Consider the following 21,113-nt stretch of genomic DNA (forward strand, 5'->3'; position numbering starts at 1 on the left):
AATACCAATTCCCTGCTGCTTTCAACAAGTTAGGGCTTGTTCTGACCGCAGAATATGCACATTTCTGCATATGCAGAAAAAGGTGAGTGACGTAGCACCCAAAATGGCAGGGAATATTGTATGCTAACCCTAACCCTATAAAGGTGTGTAATAATTTAACCTTTTGTTTTTTTGAAAACAATGCCTCGCTGGTATGAAATATACACTCCTTATGTTTCCAAAACGGTACCACAAGCAATGTGTGTTCACACTCAGACCGACTGTCAGAGCTCTTCACAAAAATTCCTCGGTAAGAAGATACCTTCATCGATATGTGCTAAAGGTAGTTTGCATCTATGAATGGGGTAAGTAAAGACATAGAAGCCTGTTCACCACTTAAACCTGCTGTTGGTGGACAGGAAGCATTACCTTGTGATGAAACTCACCTGGTTGGGCCATGAACATTAAAAGGGTGGAACTGGTGTGGCCTGTTTGGCGTTGTTGTCTCTCTCCACCAATTGTCAAACCTGTCTTGAAGCAAGAGCATGTATTTATAAGTTCCTTCACAAGTGACTTCCTCATTTTCACCATACTGTTGTCTGATGACTGTCAACTCACTAACTCTCTGGAAGTTTCAAACAACATACTTGGAACATATTTATATTTCCTTTCTGTAAGGTCGTGAAGCAGCGGTGTACTGTCTAAACAGGTATGTGGATGTTTTTAATATTTAATTATGTAATATGATGATAATTTGTTAAAGGCCCAATGCAGTCGGTTTTATATAAATATCAAATTATTTCTGAGTATCAAGTACATTCCTGTACAGCTTTTCATTAAAATTGTAAAAAAAAGAAACAAAAGCAAAAAATAATTTATCAAGTCAGAGTTTTGCTAGGAGTGATCTGAGTGGGGAGGGGAAACCTGAAAACTAGCTGTTATTGGCAGAGAGGTTTGGAACTTACTTTGTTATTGGTCTATTAACTTATTTACCACCTGGTGATGTCACCCGGCAAGCCAAAAGTCCACTCATGCAAAACCTGCTGATTAGAAGGTCCTGTGTAGATTGTATTTTCAACCAGCAACTATCAGGAAAAGACAATGATCAAATTGTTTCACACTTTCACAGTGTTCGTTTCATGAACAGTTGTAGAGTAGGATACAAAAAACAGAATTTTGACTGCACTGGGCCTTTAACAATCTCTATAGGATACGCTATGAACGACATTTCTTTGATGAGAACCCAGAAATGTGCATACACACTAAGCTAACATATGGAATTGTCTTAAGATGGTCATACCATGATTCTATTTGATTTTGCATTTTAGGATCCCTTTAGGTTAAAAATATATATTTTTCAAAATTATTTGACAAAATCTAGCATTTGGTCTTTACAACTATAGCCCATAGAAACACATTCAATAACACATTCATAAATGTCAAAAAAGACCGTTAGAAAATTGATCACAAGGAATAATGTTTTGAAGTGTCTGTCCTATATCTAGGACATATAATACAGCCCAGGAAATATATATATTTACACATATTTAACCCCTTATTTTTGTTGGCATAAACTATCTCCATACTTCCATTAATTTGTATGGGTTACCTTCAGACGACTCCCGTGACACTTGTGGGGGTCGTAAAGCAAAACGGAGAACACCATCGTGAGAGTCTCCCCTTTTCACAGTGTAGCCCAGACCATTCGGACAATATGTTTTCATGAGAAAACTGAGTTTCCGGATGTCTCATGGTCTGACAAACATCGCTGTAGCTCGGCCATCTTCCACCACAGATGCGGAAGGCTGACACATGTGGATGCGGTGGATTGAAACACAGTCCATGCAAAAAATATTTCTAGCTTAAACTGATGGATTTTGATGGGGATTTTTGCTATTATATTACTTAGATTGACCAACGGGTGGGTCAATATACTGTCAAGGATGAACCAATAATGCTGTCATTTTATCTTGTCTTTGCAGTCTCTGTGTGAAAGGTGTAGCCTGTGCTCTGCATCTCTCAGCATGGGCCCCAAGAAGAAAAGTGTCTGGGAGAACCTGCGTGAGAAGACCAAGACCCAGTTTAATAACATAAAGAAGAAGACAACCCCGGGGAAGCTGGATGAGAAAAAGCCCAAGCCCCTGCATTATAGACGCAGTATGTCAGTGCCGGATCTGAGGTTTGTTCAGGAAGCTGAATCCTCTGCAGTAGAAAGTGCATTCCCCACAGCCTCGAACGCCATCTTATTTGGTAGCTCCTCAGGTTCAAGTGATAACACCTCTTTTATCTCAGTCCCTCTATTCATGGACGTGCTGACTGCAACTGATGCAGGCCCCTCAGGTAGAAAGACTGTGTATGATTTGGCTTTCAAAGATAACATGAATGTGTCTGTTTCTAGAATGAGTGCACCTGTGGAGACACAAACTCTCTATGATGAATCAGAAGAGGAGGACATGGCAACCTTTATGGGCAGAATCCACATGCCATCAGACAAATGGAACACACCTGCAGAGAGATCAACTTCTTCTGCTTCTTCTACTTCAGCAGAAAGAGTAAAAATACCAGCGGACAGAGGGAACCCACCCGTACCTACCCCGAAATCAAATGCTCCAAATATACATGTGTGCACAACAAGATTGACTTCATCAGTGGAGGGAATTAATGTTTCTACAGAAAGATTGCTCTTCTCTGAAGACAGAGTGGCCGCTAGGGACCGAGTGAGTACATCTGCTGAAAGATTTGCTTCTTCTGTCTCTGACCAAACAAACCTAGTTACAGAGAGACTGTCTGCTTCCAGTGAGGGAGGGAAACAACCAGCAGAAGTGAAATGGTCTTTTCCTCCAAATCCACAGGACAGATTGAACATCCCTCCAGATAGATGGTCTCTGCCAGTGAACAGGGTGGACAGGATGGGCACCCCTGCTGACAGTATGGACGGTTCTGCGTGTGGAACCCCATTAGAGAAAGAACCCTACATGTTCTGGCCCACTGACTCTGAGGACTTGGATATGCCAGAGCCCCCCGTATCCACAGACATCAGAGACATCTTCTGCAGGGAGCTTCAGGAAGACATTGAGGTCAGATGACACACTAATATTGAACTTTATCATACCCTCCACAGATATAGTTATAGGCCTAGTGCACACAGTGTAAAGTCAAAATACAGACTAAAATACAGTTTTCACACACGTTTTCATTTAAAATAAATGTATCTACAGTATGTCACAGTAACACAGGATACTTTAGTGACCATAAGACAGTATGTTTGACGTAGTGTATTTTCACTGTGGTCTCATTAGCATGAACATTTGCAAGCTCTCTTTTCACATTCAAATAATGTGGACTGGTTTTTCACACTCTTGAGCTGTTATGCCTGCTCTCTGCCTCAAGGTTTTCTATGATCAGTCTCTAGATCTGTTACAATAGAATTGCGTAAAGTCATGGATTGTGCTTAAGATAATGCTTCAGTGGTTCTTTGTCAGAAATGTAACCTTTATTTAACTAGGCAAGAACCAATTCTTATTTACAATGACGGCTTACCCAGGCCAAAACCAGGCCAAACCCGGACGACGCTGGGCCAATTGTGTGCCGCACTATGTGACTCCCAATCACAGTCAGATGTGATCCAGCCTGGATTCGAACCAGGGACTGTAGTAACACCTCTAGCACTGAGATGCAGTGCCTTAGACCGCTGTGCCACTCGGGAGCCCGATATGATGTCAAATAGAAGCAAACATTTTTTTGAAGCTTTTGTGTAGACCTAAAGTCACTTCCAAGGTATTATCTGTGGATCTGTCTAATTGATGTTTGCTATGCATGGCCGGAAACTTGCTGATCTAACTAGTTGCAGTCACAATTATAGTAAGTTCAACGTTGGTCAAGAATGACAACCGAACATTATAACATGTACCTTTGTTCCATACATTGTAGATGTCTTTTTGATGTGCTTACATTCTTTCTCCCGTAGTTACCCAACGAGCACCAGCCCTTGCAGGATCAAGCAGGCAACAATGTGAGTACTGGACTTGGACATTCAGACCCTGTTAATGATAATGGACAACACTAAGGCTGTAGACTTTAGAGCATCATATGAATGTGATTCCTTTCATTGACAGGCTATGGCAGCAGGGAGCCAACCTGCTCCTATTCAGAAGTACCTCCTCACTGTCAACCTGAAGGAGGGCAGGAACCTGGTCATCAGAGACCGTAACGGTAAGTGGAAGGAAAGTACCTGGAACTTCTGGAGGTCTACAAATGGATGAATGTAATCTCTGAGACATGCTGGATATATTGATATATACAGTTGAAGTCAGAAGTTTACATACACCTTAGCCAAATACATTTAAACTCAGTTTTTCACAATCCCTGACATTTAATCCTAGTAAACATTTTCTGTCTTAGGTCAGTTAGGATCACCACTTTGTTTTAAGAATGTGAAATGTCAGAATAATAGAAGAGAATGATTTCTTTCTTTCATCACATTCCCAGTAGGTCAGAAGTTTACATACACTCAACTAGTATTTGGTAGCCTTTAAATTGTTTAACTTGGGTCAAACGTTTCGGGTAGCCTTCCACAAGCTTCCCACAATAAGTTGGGTGAATTTTAGCCAATGCCTCCTGACAGAGTTGCTGTAACTGAGTCAGGTTTGTAGGCCTCCTTGCTCGCACACGCTTTTTCAGTTCTGCTCACAAATGTTCTATAGGATTGATGTCAGGGCTTTGTGTTGGCCACTCCAATAACGTGACTTTATTTTCCTTAAGCCATTTTGCCACAACTTTGGAAGTATGCTTGGGATCATTGTCCATTTGGAAGACCCATTTGCGACCAAGCTCTAACTTCCTGACTGATGTCTTGAGATGTTGCTTCAATATAGTCACACAATTTTTCTGCTTCATGATGCCATCTATTTTGTGAAGAACACCAGTCACTCCTGCAGCAAAGCACCCCCACAACATGATGCTGCCACCCCCGTGCTTCACAGTTGGGATGGTGTTCTTCGGCTTGCAAGCCTCTCCCTTTTCCTCCAAACATAGTGATGGTCTTTATGGCCATTGTTTCATCAGACCAGTGGACATTTCTCCAAAAAGTACGATCTTTGTTCCCATGTGCAGTTGCAAACTGTAGTCTGGCTTTTTTATGGCGGTTTTGCAACAGTGGCTTCTTCCTTGCTGAGCGGCCTTTCAGGTTATGTCGATAAGACTCGTTTTTACTGTGGATATAAATACTTTTGTACCTGTTCCTCCAGCATCTTCACAAGGTCCTTTGCTGTTGTTCTGGGATTGATTTGCCACTTTTCGCACCAAAGTACGTTAATCTCTAGGAGACAGAACGCGTCTCCTTCCCAAGCTGTATGATGGCTGCGTGGTTCCATGGTGTTTATACTTGTGTACTATTATTTGTACACATGAACGTGGCACCTTCAGGCATTTGGAAATTGCTCCCAATGATGAACCGGACTTTGTGAAGGTTTACAATTTTTTTCTGACGTGTTGGCTGATTTCTTTTGATTTTCCCATGATGTCAAGCAGAGGCACTGAGTTTGAAGGTAGGCCTTGAAATACATCCACAGCTACACCTCCAATTGGCTCAAATGATGTCAAGTAGCCTATCAGAAGCTTCTAAAGCCATGACATAATTTTCTGGAATTTTCCAAGCTGTTTAAAGGCACAGTCAACTTAGTGTATGTAAACTTCTGATCGACTGGAATTGTGATACAGTGAATTATAAGTGAAATAATCTGTCTGTAAACAAGTTTTAATGACTCCAACATAAGTGTATGTAAACTTCGACTTCAACAGTACATACTTACAATTTGAGGAGGAGTATATTATGCCGAGTCAGATGATGAAAAAGCAGTTAATCATATTTACTTTGCTGATCTTAAAAAACTATTGTGGAAGAAAATACTGTACAAAGGGCACCTACCTGTGTCGAATGTATTTTTGACAGTGATTACAGCATGCTGTTCTTGTTCATCGTTATTTTCACCTGCGTAAAGACATATGTTCATATCACAATAGCTGCCCTAAACAGTATGTTTTCACTGTTTTAGACAAACTGAAGCAGAGCAATTGAGATTATACACTACCGTTCAAAAGTCACTTAGAAATGTCCTTGTTTTTGATAGAAAAGCATATTTTTGTCAATTTAAAAGAACATCAAATTGATCAGAAATACAGTGTAGACATTGTTAATGTTGTAAATGAATATTGTAGCTGGAAACTACATAGTTTTTAATGGAATATCTACATAGGTGTACAGAGGACTTGTGAGCCATCTGTTTCTCAAACTAGACATGTACTTGTCGTCTTGCTCAGTTGTGCACTGGGGCCTCCCACTCCTCTTTCTATTCTGGTTAGAGCCAGTTTGCGCTGTTCTGTGAAGGGAGTTGTACACAGCGTTGTACGAGATCTTCAGTTTCTTGGCAATTTCTCACATGGAATAGCCTTAATTTCTCCAAACAAGAATAGACTGATGAGTTTCAGAAGAAAGTTTTTGCTTCTGGCCATTTTGAGCCTGTAATCGACCTCACAAATACTCAACTCCAGATATTCAACAAAAAGGCGAGTTTTATTGCTTCTTTAATTAGAACAACAGTTTTCAGCTGTGCTAACATAATTGCCAAAGGGTTTTCTAATGATCAATTAATGGGCCTCTTTACTCCTACGTAGATATTCCATTAGAAATCAGTTGTTTCCAGCTACAATATTCATCTACAACATTAACAATGTCTACACTTTATTTCTGATCAATTTGATGTTATTTTAATGGACAAAAATGTTGCTTTTCTTTAAAAAAAAAACCTTCTAAGTTACCCCAAACTTTTGAACAGTAGTGTATATTTGGTGAAACTGTCCCTCAAATTGTTTGCTTTACTATGGTAATTTCCAATAGAAACTGTGTTCCACTTTCACTCAACATTAATCCCGCCCTGACTTTCAGGGTGTGTCTCATACACACAGAAGTCAAACAGGGGGAAATGGTGTGGTCTACAGTATGTGTAGGCCTAATGACAATGCTTTTGATCAATGCTACTGTTTACAAGTGAAGGTCCCTGTTAAATGTTGTCGGTGAAGAGCAGGGAGACACCAGAAAGGCATGCAGTCAGACTAGATTTGGTCTCTGTCTCCAAAACACACCTGGGAGCCTTTCCGTATGGAAGCACATCCTGCTCCACTCCATATTAGCAGCTACACTAGAGGTTACATGGGCCTGGTATCTTAGATAGGTTTCTGTCACTGGAAAATATGGATTATCTTCATATAATGCAGAAGTTTATTTTGCCAGCCAAGCTCCACCAAAGTATTCCTAGTGGTGGGCTGAATAGATTGCAAAGCACTGTGGCGGTTTCTATGTAGGCAAACGTGTGTGGAGAACCAAATTATGTGGTGTGGTTTTAATAACCAATGCAAATTTTAGAGGCTAAATTGTTAAGTCAGTTGGAGAGTGCATGCAATGTTTTGCAGCTGCTGGCAAACTATTTTCCTGCCATAAATGACAAACTGCCACCTGCTGGAGATTTCCTAAAATACATCCTGAGAAGTTCTCACCTTTTTGTGTGTTCTGAACCCCTGAAAGGAAATCCCTGATCTCACATCATTATGGTGTGAAATGTTTGTTTACTTTGTCATACTTATGAGTTCAGTCTGTATAGGACAGTAGATGTTGACTTGTTGGAATGTCATTATATAGCGTTCTGTCATATTCTACACAGATTAGATCAGGGATGGGCAACTGTTTATGGAACTCAGTCAGGGTCTCAATGTACTTTTGAGAGTTAGAATAGTAGAATACACAAGGTGCAATTTAGAAACTTGGTTGTGCATCAGCAGTTTCTCTTGTTTTATCAGTCACTGACAGTCACTCAATTAGCCATGTCAGCTAACAATTTTTAGACTGGTAAATTAGTCTAGTCAGCAATCTAAACTTGTAGTAATCATGGCCAAAATGTGTATAATTGCAGGAATTGCAGGAAATGTACTTTACAACTGCAAACATTTCTCTGCACCCCATGGCAAAATGGATTGAATTGCAGGACATTAACTGGATAAATAAATATCTGTCCCATGGCAGAATTTGTGGAATTGCATGAAATGTGTTATACAATTGCTCAATTCTCTCTGCCCCATGGCAAACATTTGTAAAATTGCAGGTAATTAACTTTAAAACATAAACTTGTCTCTCTGCCGCCAAGACAGGGGCCAGTAAAATGTTTTGCCTTTAAGGTGGGGGAGCCCCCCAACCAAATCTCGCTTAAGGGCCCTACACACATACACACTTTAGGGCCCCCAAAAGGCTAGGGCCGGCCCCATCAAAGTTGCCCATCCCTGAATTATACTCAACGACTGTGGAATACTAACTGATTGTTTGGGGTCTGGATCCAAAAACGGATTGATTGTTAGACATAACATTTTCTGAATATGAATTCTCTAATCTCACCTCCAAAATACAACTCAAATGTATACCTCCATTTTTTTTTACATTTCCTCAGTCCTTGTAGGGATGCAAAGGGATTTTGTCTGGGGAAGCAGCAACCTCAAGTGGCAATAGACTGAATTGCTGTTTGAAAGTAACGCGTGGCCTTCATTCATTTCTCCTCTGCTTTTGAAAACTAACATCACTGCAACATTTTGTTTGTTTGATTTTATAAACAGTTGGATGTTGTTGGCTGCATTTCAATAAAACCTTCTTAGATCTCCAATCTTAAGTTTCGCCTCATCGACCATCGCTGCTGATCTCCAATCTTAAGTTTCGCCTCATCGACCATCGCTGCTGATCTCCAATCTTAAGTTTCGCCTCATCGACCATCGCTGCCATATGTAGGTTTTTTATTTTCTCCATTTCAAATGGTATTTGTCAAATGCATAAACTTTCTTTTAACTGGACAAGTCAGTTAAGAACAATTTCTTATTTTCAGTGACAGCAGGTTAACTGCCTTGTTCAGGGGCAGAATGATAGATTTCTACCTTGTCAGCTCAGGGATTTGATCTTGCAACCTTTTGGTTACTAGTCTAACACTCTAACCACTAGGCTACCTGCTGCCCTGATACAACAGGAGTAGTAGACCTTACCATGAAATGCTTACTTACAAGCCCTTAATCAACAATGCAGTTTTAAGAATAATAAATAAATTAAAGTAAAAAATAAAAGGGCAACAATAACAATAACGAGGCTATATACAGGAGGTACCGGTACGGAGTCAATGTGCAGGGGTACAGTTTCGTCGAGGTAATTGAGGTAATATGTACAGTACCAGTCAACATTTTGGACACACCTACTCAGTCAATGATTTTTCTTAATGTTTTATTATTTTCTACATTGTAGAATAATAGTGAAGACATCTCAATATGAAATTGCACACATGGAATCCTGTAGTAACCAGAAAAGTGTTAAACAAATCAAAATATATTTTGTATTTTAGATTCTTCAAAGTAGCCACCCTTTGCCTTGATGACAGCTTTGTACACTCTTGGCATTCTCTCAACCAGCTTCATGAGTATTGAAAGAGTTCCCACATATGCTGAGCACTTGTTGGCTGCTTTTCCGTCACTCTGCGGTCCAACTCATTCCAAACTATCTCAATTGGGTTGAGGTCGGGTGATTGTGGAGGCTAGGTCATCTGATGCAGCACTCCATCATTCTCCTTCTTCTGTGGATCTGTTGGGGCGGTAAGCAAATTGGAGTGGGATGATGGTGTTGATGTGAGCCAATGCCAGCCTCTCAAAGCACTTCATGGCTACAGACGTGAGTGCTATGGGTCGGTAGTCATTTAGGCAGGTTCTTGGGCACAGAGACTATGGTGGGCTGCTTGAAACATTTAGGTATTACAGACTCGGCAAGGTACAGGTTGAAAATGTCATTTTCTTGCCAGTGGGTCAGCGCATGCTTGGAGTACACGTCCTGGTAATCCGTCTGGCCCTTCAGTCTTGTGAATGTTAACCTGTTTAAAGGTCTTGCTGACATTGACTACAGCTAGCATGGTCACACAGTCATCTGGAACAGCTGGGGTTCTCATGCATGCTTCAGTGTTGCTTGCCTCGAAGCACGCATTGAAGTAATTTAGCTTGTCTGGTAGGCTTGTCACTGGACAGCTCGCGGCTGGGCCTCGCGAGCATCGGAGCCGGTGTAGTAGGATTCAATCTTAGTCCTGTATTTAGGCTTTGCCTGTTTGATGGTTCGTTTGAGGGCATTTAGCTCAGTGCAGATGTTGCCTGTAATCTATGGCTTCTGGTTGGGGTATGTACGTACGGTTACTGTGGGGATAACGTCATCGATGCACTTATTGATGAAGCCAGTAACTGATGTGGAATACTCCTGAATGCCATCGGATGAGTCCCGGAACATATTCCAGTCTCTGCTAGCAAAACAGTCCAGCTTAGCATCTGCTTAGCATCTGCATTATCTGACCACTTTTGTATTAAGCGAGTCACTGGTCCTTGCTGCTTTAGTTTTTGCTTGTAAGCAGGAATCAGGAGGATAGAATTATGTAGCCCTCCGCTTATGCTGAGGTTTCCTGTGTAACTGTGGCCATGGCTTCCCTGGCCTTGTTGTTTCGAGCCACAGCTCCCTGCTAGTTGAGACCTTACTTTTCCTGACAGGATGTCACCATGATGATGATGCAATCCCCACACGCCCGCTGCCTCTCCACCGTTTTCCCAACAATCAACATGGTGCCAGAGACCCACCAACACCATCCACTGTCATTACATATTCTAAAAGGACCCTTGCCACCAGCCCCCACTTCTATTTTTTTGTTCTCCCTTTTCACCGTTAATTTCCATCGTCACCGTTCTCAGTCATGCCAGAGCTTTTCTTCTCACTGGCTGCCACATTCTCCTCCTGTCAAGTTGCCTGGAGGTTTCCCTGTCACAGACTGGCAGGGTGGAGCTGCTGTGGGTCCTGCCTGCCTTTGGGAGATGTTCATTTGGAGTGGGGAGCTGACAGGCCTGACAGCCCATCCCCGCAGGGCTTTGTCATGTGATTCAAGCCTCCCTGCAGGCTCTCTCAAGCACCCCTTTATTCCTCCATACAAATGAAGGTATGGGACTGGCTTTCATTTTTCAGCCAATCTGCATGCAATGGCTGAAACAAAGACACCCCGTCCCCCCACCCCACCACCAGGCAGACTTTCTTAACAGGCTTGGGAGATTAACACCGGTTGCTCCTGGTTGCTGGACTTTATTTACTGGTTCTCTCATGCTGGCGAGAGTTTCTACTCTTTCACAATTAAACAGCTACATCCCTCTGTTTTCTGAAATAAATGTGGGCTGCACCTCCTCCCTGCATATCTCAGTTTCTCACACAACCGCACTTTGATTTATCTAGCTGGGGGAAGGGTGTGGATATATATTGTCATATATATATATATATTTTATATATATATATATATATATATATATGTGATATCTTTTTTTATACAATTTTTGTCAATTATGATACTCACCCCTTAGCAAGTATGATTTTGTGTCATGATTGATTTTGTTGATAATGTTGTGATCTTATAATGGTTTTTATCTGCTATTATCTGACCATTCCATTTTCCTTTATTTTCTCTAGGTACAAGTGATCCTTATGTCAAGTTCAAACTGGAAGGAAAGACGTTTTACAAAAGCAAAGTTGTGTATAAGAACCTGAATCCAAAATGGAGTGAGTCCTTCTCTTTACCCCTGCAGGATTGGGAGCAGGTTGTCGACGTGAGGGTGAGTATCCCATTAATCTGTTGTTTTGACGTTCGTTGTCTAAGTAACACCTGCACATGAACGACAATGTACTTATATTGTCTTAAAAGTGTCATAGCCATGGCCTGTATAGGATACACAACTGGCATACAATAAGAGTTTATTGTGCCAAAGCCTGATGGACATACATAAAACATATTTTATTCCGAGTATGGTGTTTCTAATTGCTGTAGGTCTATGATAAGGACCGTACCTCTGATGAATTCATGGGTTCCAGCACAATTGTGATCAAAAACCTTGAATTAGACAAGTGAGTAATACACACACTACTAATCACTCAGCCTGTATATCATCTAGTAAACTGCAGAACGTCTTGTGTAGACTCAATCTGGTAAATGATTGTATGTGTCTGTATCTCTCTCTTTGTCCAGGACCAGTGAGATGGTGCTAAGTCTGGAGGACCCCAGCAGTCTGGAGGATGACATGGGCGTCATCGTCATTGACACATGCCTGACTTTCAGAGATGCTACGATCAAAAGTCCAGTAAGCCTCATTTGACTGGAGTCTAAATAATGTTGCATCTCAGATTTTCAATCTCAATATTTTCACGTTTGTCCGTAAATGTTTATCTCCATTACAGAAACGGCACCAGAAAAATAGAAGAAGATTTAGGGTAGGACATTGAATTTTCTACTTGCGTATTTTTGTTGTGTAAATGTAATTCTAAAAAGTGTTCTATGCCAATATCTGGCAATGTGTCTATTGCTAGAATAGATATTCCCATTACAAGTTATACTAACAGTATACTCCTCATTACTCGTCAGATGAGAAATAAAAATATGGCTGATATTATGCCTAATTTCCAGCAGCAGGGGGCAGTATATCACTGCATTATAAACGATGATCATCACAAAGAATGAAGTCAAGTCCGAGGATTTTTGTTTGTGTGCATGCGTTTTCAATCTTAATTGTGTGAAATAATGTATTTCTTAGTTAATGGGGTTAACTTCCTTGTCACATTGCCAATGACAAGTTTTGTTTTTGGAATTGTATTGTGTTTACAATGTCAGACTAAACCATACATTAGATTGATCTAAACATTTTAACTTCATATTTACATGTTAAATAAGCTCACTTAGGAGTAGAGCCTCTTTGGGGTTTAATATACAGATCTATCTCTTTTGAAGCATTGCGATTTAGGCTGAAATTGGAGGCAGTTAAGGTGTTTTGTTTTTTAGACTGACGCTTCTCTCATTATGGTGATTGTGGGTTTATTCTCACACCTATTCACTCGCTACATCTGCCACAGTTTAATCTCCTGATAGGCCAGTAGACGATCTCCATTTGATGTTAAATAGATAAGAAATAAAACACGTTTCATATACACATTGTATGCTCTGCAGATGGACAAATGAACAGACAAAGAGACAGAAATGTGTGATCCGACTCTCCCGATGTTCCTCTGCTCAAATTATGGTACAAATGTAGACTTCTGCAGAGGCAGACGGCAGTGCCAAGATTTGTCTGTAGCAGTATGACTATGTTAATTTTGTGACACGATTGAATTCATATTTTTTATAAATATAAATATAAAATCCTGTTCCATTTGACACCTATCCTGGTGTCTGGGACTGAGCACTAAGCTCTTAATCATTCTTCATCTCCCAGTGCTACTCCCCACTCCTGTTCAGTACAACTACCACAGAGACAGTGAATAGAAAATGCCACAGTAAGACTCTGTCCCTGTGCGTTGTGTGATAGTGTTTCTGTCTGGAGGGGGCTGTGTGGGAGAGCGGGGGCTCTGCTGTTTGAGGCACGTTGCCAGTATGAGATGCCGAAGATTCGTGATGCTGATAATTCCCAGGCATAGTGGGCAATAACCCAGATGTTAGGATGTAATATCACAGCTGTGGATGGACAGAGCCGAGTTACCAGCCAAATGGATGTAGGTCTGAGCCCATCCTGCTCGTCCCCATGCTGTCCTAGCATATGGAAGCAATCGCAGACCCCTTTAAGGACCAGGAATAGACTCTCTTTAGGGGCCACTTACAGTTAAGTGGAATTGTTTTGTTGGCCGCTGAGATAGAAATGTGTCCAAGATAAACACTTGGCGGGCCCTGCTTCATGTCGCTCCTTCACTCCGCTGTGTTCCTCCTCTTTAAAGAGGAGATGGGGGATATTTATAGGGCCGAGCAGCACTGTGCCGTGGTATTCCATGTTAATACAGGTCCCTGAGACGTATAGGCTTTGATCCCCAGCGGCCTGGCCCCTGGGTGACGGTGTGGGCAGTGACCCCGGAGAGGAGGGGAGGGACGGGGTGGCAGGGGGGCCATAGCTGGGGCTGGGCTGGGCCTTTTGAAGCCGTGCCGGCCAGGGCAGCAGAGGGAGACAGAGTATCAAAGAGGTCTGAGCGGATTTACAGTCCTGTTCTTTAATTACGGTCAGCCACACACATCCCCTCTCTCTCTGCTGTTTGTTTTGAAAGAGATGGCCTATCACTGCACAGGCTCAAGTGAACTTTGAACACATAGATGCGTATCAAGGCCTGTTTCTCCCACCCTGTAGAGCCTCAGATCTATCTCAGATTTAAGCATTGTGATTTAGGCTGAAATTGGAGGCAGTTAAATTGTTTTGTTTTTTAGACTGATACTTCTCTCATTATGGTGATTGTGGGTTTATTCTCACGCCTATTCAGTCGCAACATCTGCCACAGTTTAATCTCCTGATAGGCCAGTAGACGATCTCCATTTGATGTTAAATAGATCCTCCCCGTCTTCCCCTGTGGCCCGGAAGGACGGTTAGATTTGGGAAAGACTGTCCTTGATGTCTCTGTGTTCTGATATCCTGGACATCTTGTTCCTCGCATACCCTTCTTGCTGATTTTAGAGATTTGATTGGATAATTGAGATTTTGTGAAGAATAGACCAATGTGTACAATGCTGTATATGTCATCGCCAGGCTTTATGTACATCCATGCATAATTTGCTGATGAGAGGGCTGTGTGGTTGGTTTGCATCATTACTCACTGCGGCCGGCTGTCTCCTGTGCAGTATGCCAAGTGTCCTGCCTCCCCACACTCTGTCTCTAGGTCTGTGATGAGTGGGACTGTCACAGCCAGGGACATCTGGCGGCTCTGCTCACTGACACCCCCCTCTCTCCAGGAACCTCTCCTCTCCCCACTGACGTGGCTCTGCTACCTTCACTGGAGAAAGGCTAATGTGCTCAAACAGAAAGAGGCTGTAGCCCATGCAGTCCATGCAGATGAGGTGCCAGACTTGAGGCACCGGTGAATAGTGGGGTAGCCACTCAGAGGGTTTTGTCATGGAGGGTGTCCTAATGCAGCTGTGTGTCCATGTTTGTGTCTCCCAGGGAGGCCAGAACCAGAAAGGGGACCAGCCCCAGGATAAGGACCAGACCCAGGGTTCAGCTGAGGCCACCAATATGAGCCAGCTGTGGAGTGGCGTGTTTGGTATTACCCTGTTAGAGGGACAGGACATGCCTGAATACGGCCAGGGGGGCGTCTATGTGCGTTACAGACTGGGAGAGCAGAAGTACAAGAGCAAGGTGAGCTTATTTCTCGATCTATTAGTCCTTTTGCCTCCTCCCTTCCTTTTGTCTCTTCCCTTCCCATTTGCACATGCTCTCCACCCTCCTTTCTGCTACTAATTTCTTCCCACTCCCCTTTCTCTCCTTCTCTCCCTCCCTCACTTTCTTTCTCTCTCCCTCCCTTTCTCTGTTCCTCCCTTTCTCTGTCCCTCCCTTTCTCTGTTCCTCTCTTTCTCTGTCCCTCCCTTTCTCTGTCCCTCCCTTTCTCTGTCCCTCCCTTTCTCTGTTCCTCCCTTTCTCTGTCCCTCCCTGTCTCTCAGCAGGTGTGTGTCAGTGTTTTACCTCCACCTTGGCTCACTGGAGCATGGCAGAGCAGCTCATTAGACTGGGCATCTCTCTGCACTATGCTCCCCTTCAGGTGGAGGGCTTCACTATGCTTCACTTGATTTGCATACCCAGCAGGCCCTGCTCGTCTACCTCTACTTATTGGTCTCCCTCCTGATGATTCTGCAGCGTGCCAGTCTTGTGTTCTCATGTCATTTCTCTGTAAACCTCTCTGGTTTTGTTTTGGCTTGTTTGTTTGTTGAACAAAGCTAATTCTAACTGGATGCTGTCAGTAGTTACAATCCTAGAGAAGAGGCTGAGGAGCGCTCACACAAAAACCCCTTCTCTCCTTTCCTCTCCTCTCCCCCGCCCCGTCCTGGTCGCACTGAATGAAAGCTAAATCCACCTGTCATGTAATCTCTGCTCACTGTGACACTGCATTAAACCTGACACCGCTTTACATCAGGCCGTGTGTGTTCCAGTGCCCACCCAAACTACAGTACTGTATCAGCACTATGCTCTATCGCTCTCTCCCTCAGAACCTGCGCATTCAGGCCAACCCTCGGTGGAGGGAGAAGTTTGACTTCAACAAGTATGAGAACTGGCTGGAGCCACTGAATGTGGAGGTGTTTGTTAAGAGAGGCAGGAAGAGTGAGGAATCCTGGGGAATGTTAGTATGGCCTTGATTGTCTGATTGTTTGTTATCTTGACTGTTTTTTAAAATGGACATGGTTCAGCTGTGATATTGAAGGCTGATACCGTCTTGTGTGCAGGTTTGAGGTGGACCTGTCCAAGCTGCCAGTAAACACACAGCAGCTCTACACACAAGCCCTGGACCCAGGCAAAGGCAGGCTGATATTACTGGCCACCTTCAACCCCTGCAGTGAGGTCTCCATATCAGACATTAACAAACCTCCCCTGGAACAGCCAGACGAGAGGGACCAAATACTGGAGAGATATGTTAGTATCTTTAGGGAAATATTACTACTTATTCATGTCACTTTTGACATTTTACATGCTTGAATTAGTAGGTACAAGCAGACAAGGAAATACATTTCAAAAGCGATCTATACTAACTTGCAGAATACTAACTTGCGTTTATACATTTAATTAAGACTGATGGTATCATTTTACCATTGCAGAGTTTGAAGAACTCTCACAAAGGTGTGAGGGAGGTTGGCTTCCTTCAAGTCAAGGTTTTCAATGCAACAGATCTCACATCAACTGATCTCAATGGTGATATATCACTCCACTTTTAACCATTCCCCTTTGAACTAGTAACTTTCTATGGCTGAGTCCATCTACACACAATGTAACACAGCTTTGTTCTTTCTTTGCAGGGAAAAGTGATCCATTCTGTGTACTGGAGCTGGGAAACAGCAGGCTACAGACTCACACCATCTACAAAACACTCAGCCCTGAGTGGAACAAAGTCTTTACATTGTACATGTGTTTTTCCTTGGTCTTAAAGTGTACATTGTAAACATTAAAGCAAATGAATTTATTCCTTCAGATCTGGACTAACTAGTTATCTGTTGACAGCCCAGTAAAGGACATCCATGATGTGTTGGAGCTGAAGGTCTTTGATGAAGACGGAGACAAAGCCCCAGACTTTTTGGGCAGAGTGGCCATTCCACTACTCTCTGTAAGTTGGGGATCATTTGATTCATAATAGTTTATTCATTGACATTGACAAGTTGTAAAACATGTCATGGGTCAGAGAGGTAGGAGCATCTTCAGTAAATACTAATGTGGTACAATTGATTGACATGCTTTTTCTAATGCTACAGGTTCAGAATGGACAGCAGGTCACCCGAGGGTTGAAGAATGAGAACTTAAGGGGTCCAGCCAAAGGGACCATCTCACTGGTGATGGAGGTCCACTATAACCCAGTAAGAACTCACTGGCTGATTCTAGCCAAGCTCATGCTCTTTGACAATTGACACAATCACTTTGTCTTTGACAATTTGTAACATCTTTCTCAGGTTAGAGCCGGCATCAAAACCTTCAAACCAAAAGAGGAGAAATTCATGGAGGACAACAGAAAATTCTCCAAAAAGGTTTGCCTTCGCAATGAATGTTAGGCATATAGAGTCTAAAATTAATGATTTATACACATAGAGCATGGTAGATACCGTTTGTTGGATAAAGGAGTACTGGAACATGTTCCTTAAATCACAGAAACAAAGCTTCCATAGGCAAGCAGCATATTAGCTTTGATTGGTCATAGTCTAACTATTTGGCTCAAGACAACAAACCAGAAAAGCCACACAGCAGCATATAAGGCCTTGAATAAACCTGATTTTGAATCATACACATAAAGCTTTTATCAAATCATGCTAGCTGCCATTTTGTTTGAATTATTTCCCATTAGGTCCTTGCCCAGAATATCTACCGAGTTCGGAAAATCACCCTGGCAGTGCTGCATACGTTACAGTACATTAAAAGCTGTTTTCAGTGGGAGAGCACACAGCGGAGTATAATAGCCTTCCTGGTAAGTCATCGCCCCATGCTAATGAACTAGTTCCAAGCCTTGGGCTGTGCAATTGGTGTATCCTATTTCACTGCAGCACTATTTTATCACTTTCTTCTGTTCATCTGCGTTAGATGATAGGTACAGTATGTTCAGGTATAGGCCTACTTAGATCATTGTTACTGTTTCTCAGTCACATGCTCCCTAGAATTGACACGGCCAGTCTTTATCTCCATTCTGAATTTGAAAGTAAAGTACAAGCTGTGCTATATCCTTTAATTCAAACCCCACTTGGCTTCCTTCTTCTGGCACGAGGGCTTTATGTGAAGGCCTTGGGTCTGGCTGTTTGGTCATCTGACTTCTTAGCTAAGCCCTCTCCTCCTGGGGACGGTGTCCTCTGTGTGGAGGAGTAGTGACAGTTGGCCTGGGAGATTTGATCCTTGTTTAAATGTCTCTGTCTAGCTGTTTTAATGAGGCATTGTGATCTAATACCCTAAGCTGAAATAATCTTTATTTCACCCTGTGAATCTCCCACCTTAAAGCACATGTAATGTCATCATGAGTAAGAGCATCCTCGTGCCATAAAGCCCTGGCAGCATCAAGTCAGGGTGAGGAAGCGGTCAGAGACAGATTCCTTTCTTCACAGCCTTCATTCCTCACTATGTTCTGTTTCGGGGGCGACGTGTATTTCATACCTGGTGTATTCTATAAGCTCTGCTCACTGATCCTCAAGTGCATATCCCCTCAGGCAATGGCCAGTCTCACGGTATCAGTACAGGTATGGACACAGACAGACAAGGAGACAGACTGGCAGACAGGAAGCTAGTGTGTGCAGGCAGATAGACAGAGACTGGGAGTGAGAAAGGCACGTAGTCAGCAAGGAGGGTAGGCGGGCTGACGGGTGACAGGTCAGCGGGATAGGGCCATCTCCTGGCCCCCACCTATAATTAGATGCTCTGCAGGCCACCAGTGTGTGGTGGCACACTCTAATCTTTCATTTCCACTTCCACTACACCTGCTGTTCAAGACGAGCCCACAAATAGGAGATCTGGGAAGGGAAAAACAAGACTTACTCTCTGGCATACTGTGACCAAAAATATGTACTTTTTTGTTGTTGCGTATTTGTACCTAAAGATTAACAGTTTGAAATGTTTTGTTGAATTTGTGTAAGAGCTGAGTGCTCCTGTTGCAGGGATGAAATGGTGTGTTTTAAAATGTGTTATCTTGATTCTGAGTAAGATGGACAGTTTGTGGACAGCACAGCTGTACCCATGCAGTTCTATTTAGAGACAGACTGCAATAGAGCAGTCTGGCTATCTGCAGTCCACTGAGCCCTATGCTTTCCTCTGGAAAATGCTTTCCTCTTTCCTCTGGAAAATGCTTTCCTCTTTCCTCTGGAAAATGCTTTCCTCTTTCCTCTGGAAAATGCTTTCCTCTTTCCTCTGGAAAATGCTTTCCTCTTTCCTCTATAAAGCATCGCGCTTGTGTTAAAGGTGTCTGCCAAGACTTGCCTGAGGAGAGAGTGAATCAGCCTGCTGATAAATAAGCCGTGTTAATCACCCACTCACCAGCAGATAGGAGTTAGACTGGAGAAAAGTTCTGATTTCTAATCAGGCATCGCATCCTCAACACCTCACTACACGAAGAGCAGCAACAATCAAAACCTGAATATGGCCTTTGGAGCGACAGGGATAGATAACTATTGAGTATTAACACAGACAAAAGCCTTGCCATGTGAGACAAGAGTGCAGCCGAGGGGCCTTTACAGCCATTGCAAGCCCAGTGGCGTACCATTACACACGCCATTGCCCTGGCCCTCTGTGTGGTCAGCCACAGCACAGCGACACGAGGACCACTCCTCCTCCCAATTTGCAATTAAGTTTGTGTTTGGAGCTGTCTGAAGCAGCATGCCACCGTGCCTTAATGAAACTACCGCTCCTATATTTATATCTTTAGGCCCTGCTAATAGGTAACTGATTCAGACACTGACAGATGGCCTCCGCTTGCCTCTAAGATGTGCATAATTAGAGGATTGTCTTCTCCTTTCTACAGCAGCACTCTGCCTCTGCTGCTTCTCAGAATATGCTGCTAGGAACGGCTGCAGTGTAGGCTTAGACTTTAATATACATTACAATACATTATTTATCAGCCAGACAGACCATTGCTGCCGTTTTACACCACATGCATCCTGTAATGCATTACCGCTGATGTGGTTTCATCTCTGGACTGTGGGATCCTCTGCTAGTGCCTTACCAGAAAGCCTTAGTCGCCAAGCCGCTGTAAGTCCCATAGGCTAATGCTCTGACCTGCTCAAAACATGCAGTCAATTCAGGGAATGTGGATCTTCGTGTGTGCATTATGAAATACCTTTTGGTATGTGTGAAGTATTTTTTGTTTGTTTGAGAGATTTGTCTCACAAAAGGAACAGTGCAATCTAGTCTCCCATGAGCTGTATTGGCAATGTTTCGAGCCTTAGGTATCATTGAGAATATCATTTAAAACAAAAACGTCTCAGTCACATAACTTCTCCCTTCAACTGGCCAGCAGCATATCATCCTGCATCCCACTGCTGGCTTGCCTCTGAAGCTAAGCAGGGTTGGTCCCTGGATGGGAGACCAGATGCTGCTGGAAGGTGTGTTGAAGCGCCAATAGGAGCCCCCCCCCCCAAAAAAAGAAATGCCCCAGGGCAGTGACAGGGTGCAGTCTTTCAGATGGGACGTTAAATGGGTGTCTTGACTCTCTGTGGTCGCTAAAGATCCCATGGCACTTATCATAAGATAATCTGGCCCTCATACCATAATGGCCACCTAATCATCCCCAGCTTCCAATTAGCTCATTCATCCACTCTCCCCTGTAGCTATTCCCCAGGTTGTTGCTGTAAATTAGAATGTGTTCTCAGTCCCTTACCTGGTATGATAATGGTTAAATAAAAATTCCCTCATGTGTGGCAATCAGAAAAGTGAGTATTTTGAGTAGACTATTTAAATTGGGCATACAATGTACACTGTTTTAACATCAAGATGGCTCATCTTATAATTATAATGCGAAGAGGAAGCCTGTTAAGAATGCAAACTTCTGCAGCGCTGTCATTGTTTGCAGGGCTTGAGGTTAC

The 21,113-nt window shown here is 42.8% G+C and overlaps 1 protein-coding gene across 1 annotated transcript in view; it reads left to right on the plus strand.

Moving 5' to 3' along the window:
* The first annotated feature begins 602 nt into the window (after window positions 1–602).
* Window positions 603–21,113, plus strand: part of LOC139402019 (multiple C2 and transmembrane domain-containing protein 2-like) — a 39,879-nt gene continuing 19,368 nt past the window's right edge. Inside the window, exons 1-19 of the mRNA XM_071146104.1 lie at window positions 603–688; window positions 1,962–2,158; window positions 2,378–2,696; window positions 2,832–3,056; window positions 3,947–3,991; window positions 4,095–4,191; window positions 11,537–11,679; window positions 11,892–11,968; window positions 12,090–12,201; window positions 12,299–12,331; window positions 15,028–15,222; window positions 16,068–16,198; window positions 16,302–16,488; window positions 16,671–16,764; window positions 16,869–16,971; window positions 17,071–17,173; window positions 17,319–17,420; window positions 17,514–17,588; window positions 17,903–18,022. Coding sequence (XP_071002205.1) covers window positions 2,004–2,158; window positions 2,378–2,696; window positions 2,832–3,056; window positions 3,947–3,991; window positions 4,095–4,191; window positions 11,537–11,679; window positions 11,892–11,968; window positions 12,090–12,201; window positions 12,299–12,331; window positions 15,028–15,222; window positions 16,068–16,198; window positions 16,302–16,488; window positions 16,671–16,764; window positions 16,869–16,971; window positions 17,071–17,173; window positions 17,319–17,420; window positions 17,514–17,588; window positions 17,903–18,022 — 2,316 coding nt within the window. The 5' untranslated portion in view covers window positions 603–688; window positions 1,962–2,003. The remainder of the gene's footprint in view (window positions 689–1,961; window positions 2,159–2,377; window positions 2,697–2,831; window positions 3,057–3,946; window positions 3,992–4,094; window positions 4,192–11,536; window positions 11,680–11,891; window positions 11,969–12,089; window positions 12,202–12,298; window positions 12,332–15,027; window positions 15,223–16,067; window positions 16,199–16,301; window positions 16,489–16,670; window positions 16,765–16,868; window positions 16,972–17,070; window positions 17,174–17,318; window positions 17,421–17,513; window positions 17,589–17,902; window positions 18,023–21,113) is intronic.

The sequence above is a fragment of the Oncorhynchus clarkii genome, chromosome 1 (assembly GCF_045791955.1).
Source record: "Oncorhynchus clarkii lewisi isolate Uvic-CL-2024 chromosome 1, UVic_Ocla_1.0, whole genome shotgun sequence".
In the NCBI taxonomy this organism is placed as follows: domain Eukaryota; kingdom Metazoa; phylum Chordata; class Actinopteri; order Salmoniformes; family Salmonidae; genus Oncorhynchus; species Oncorhynchus clarkii.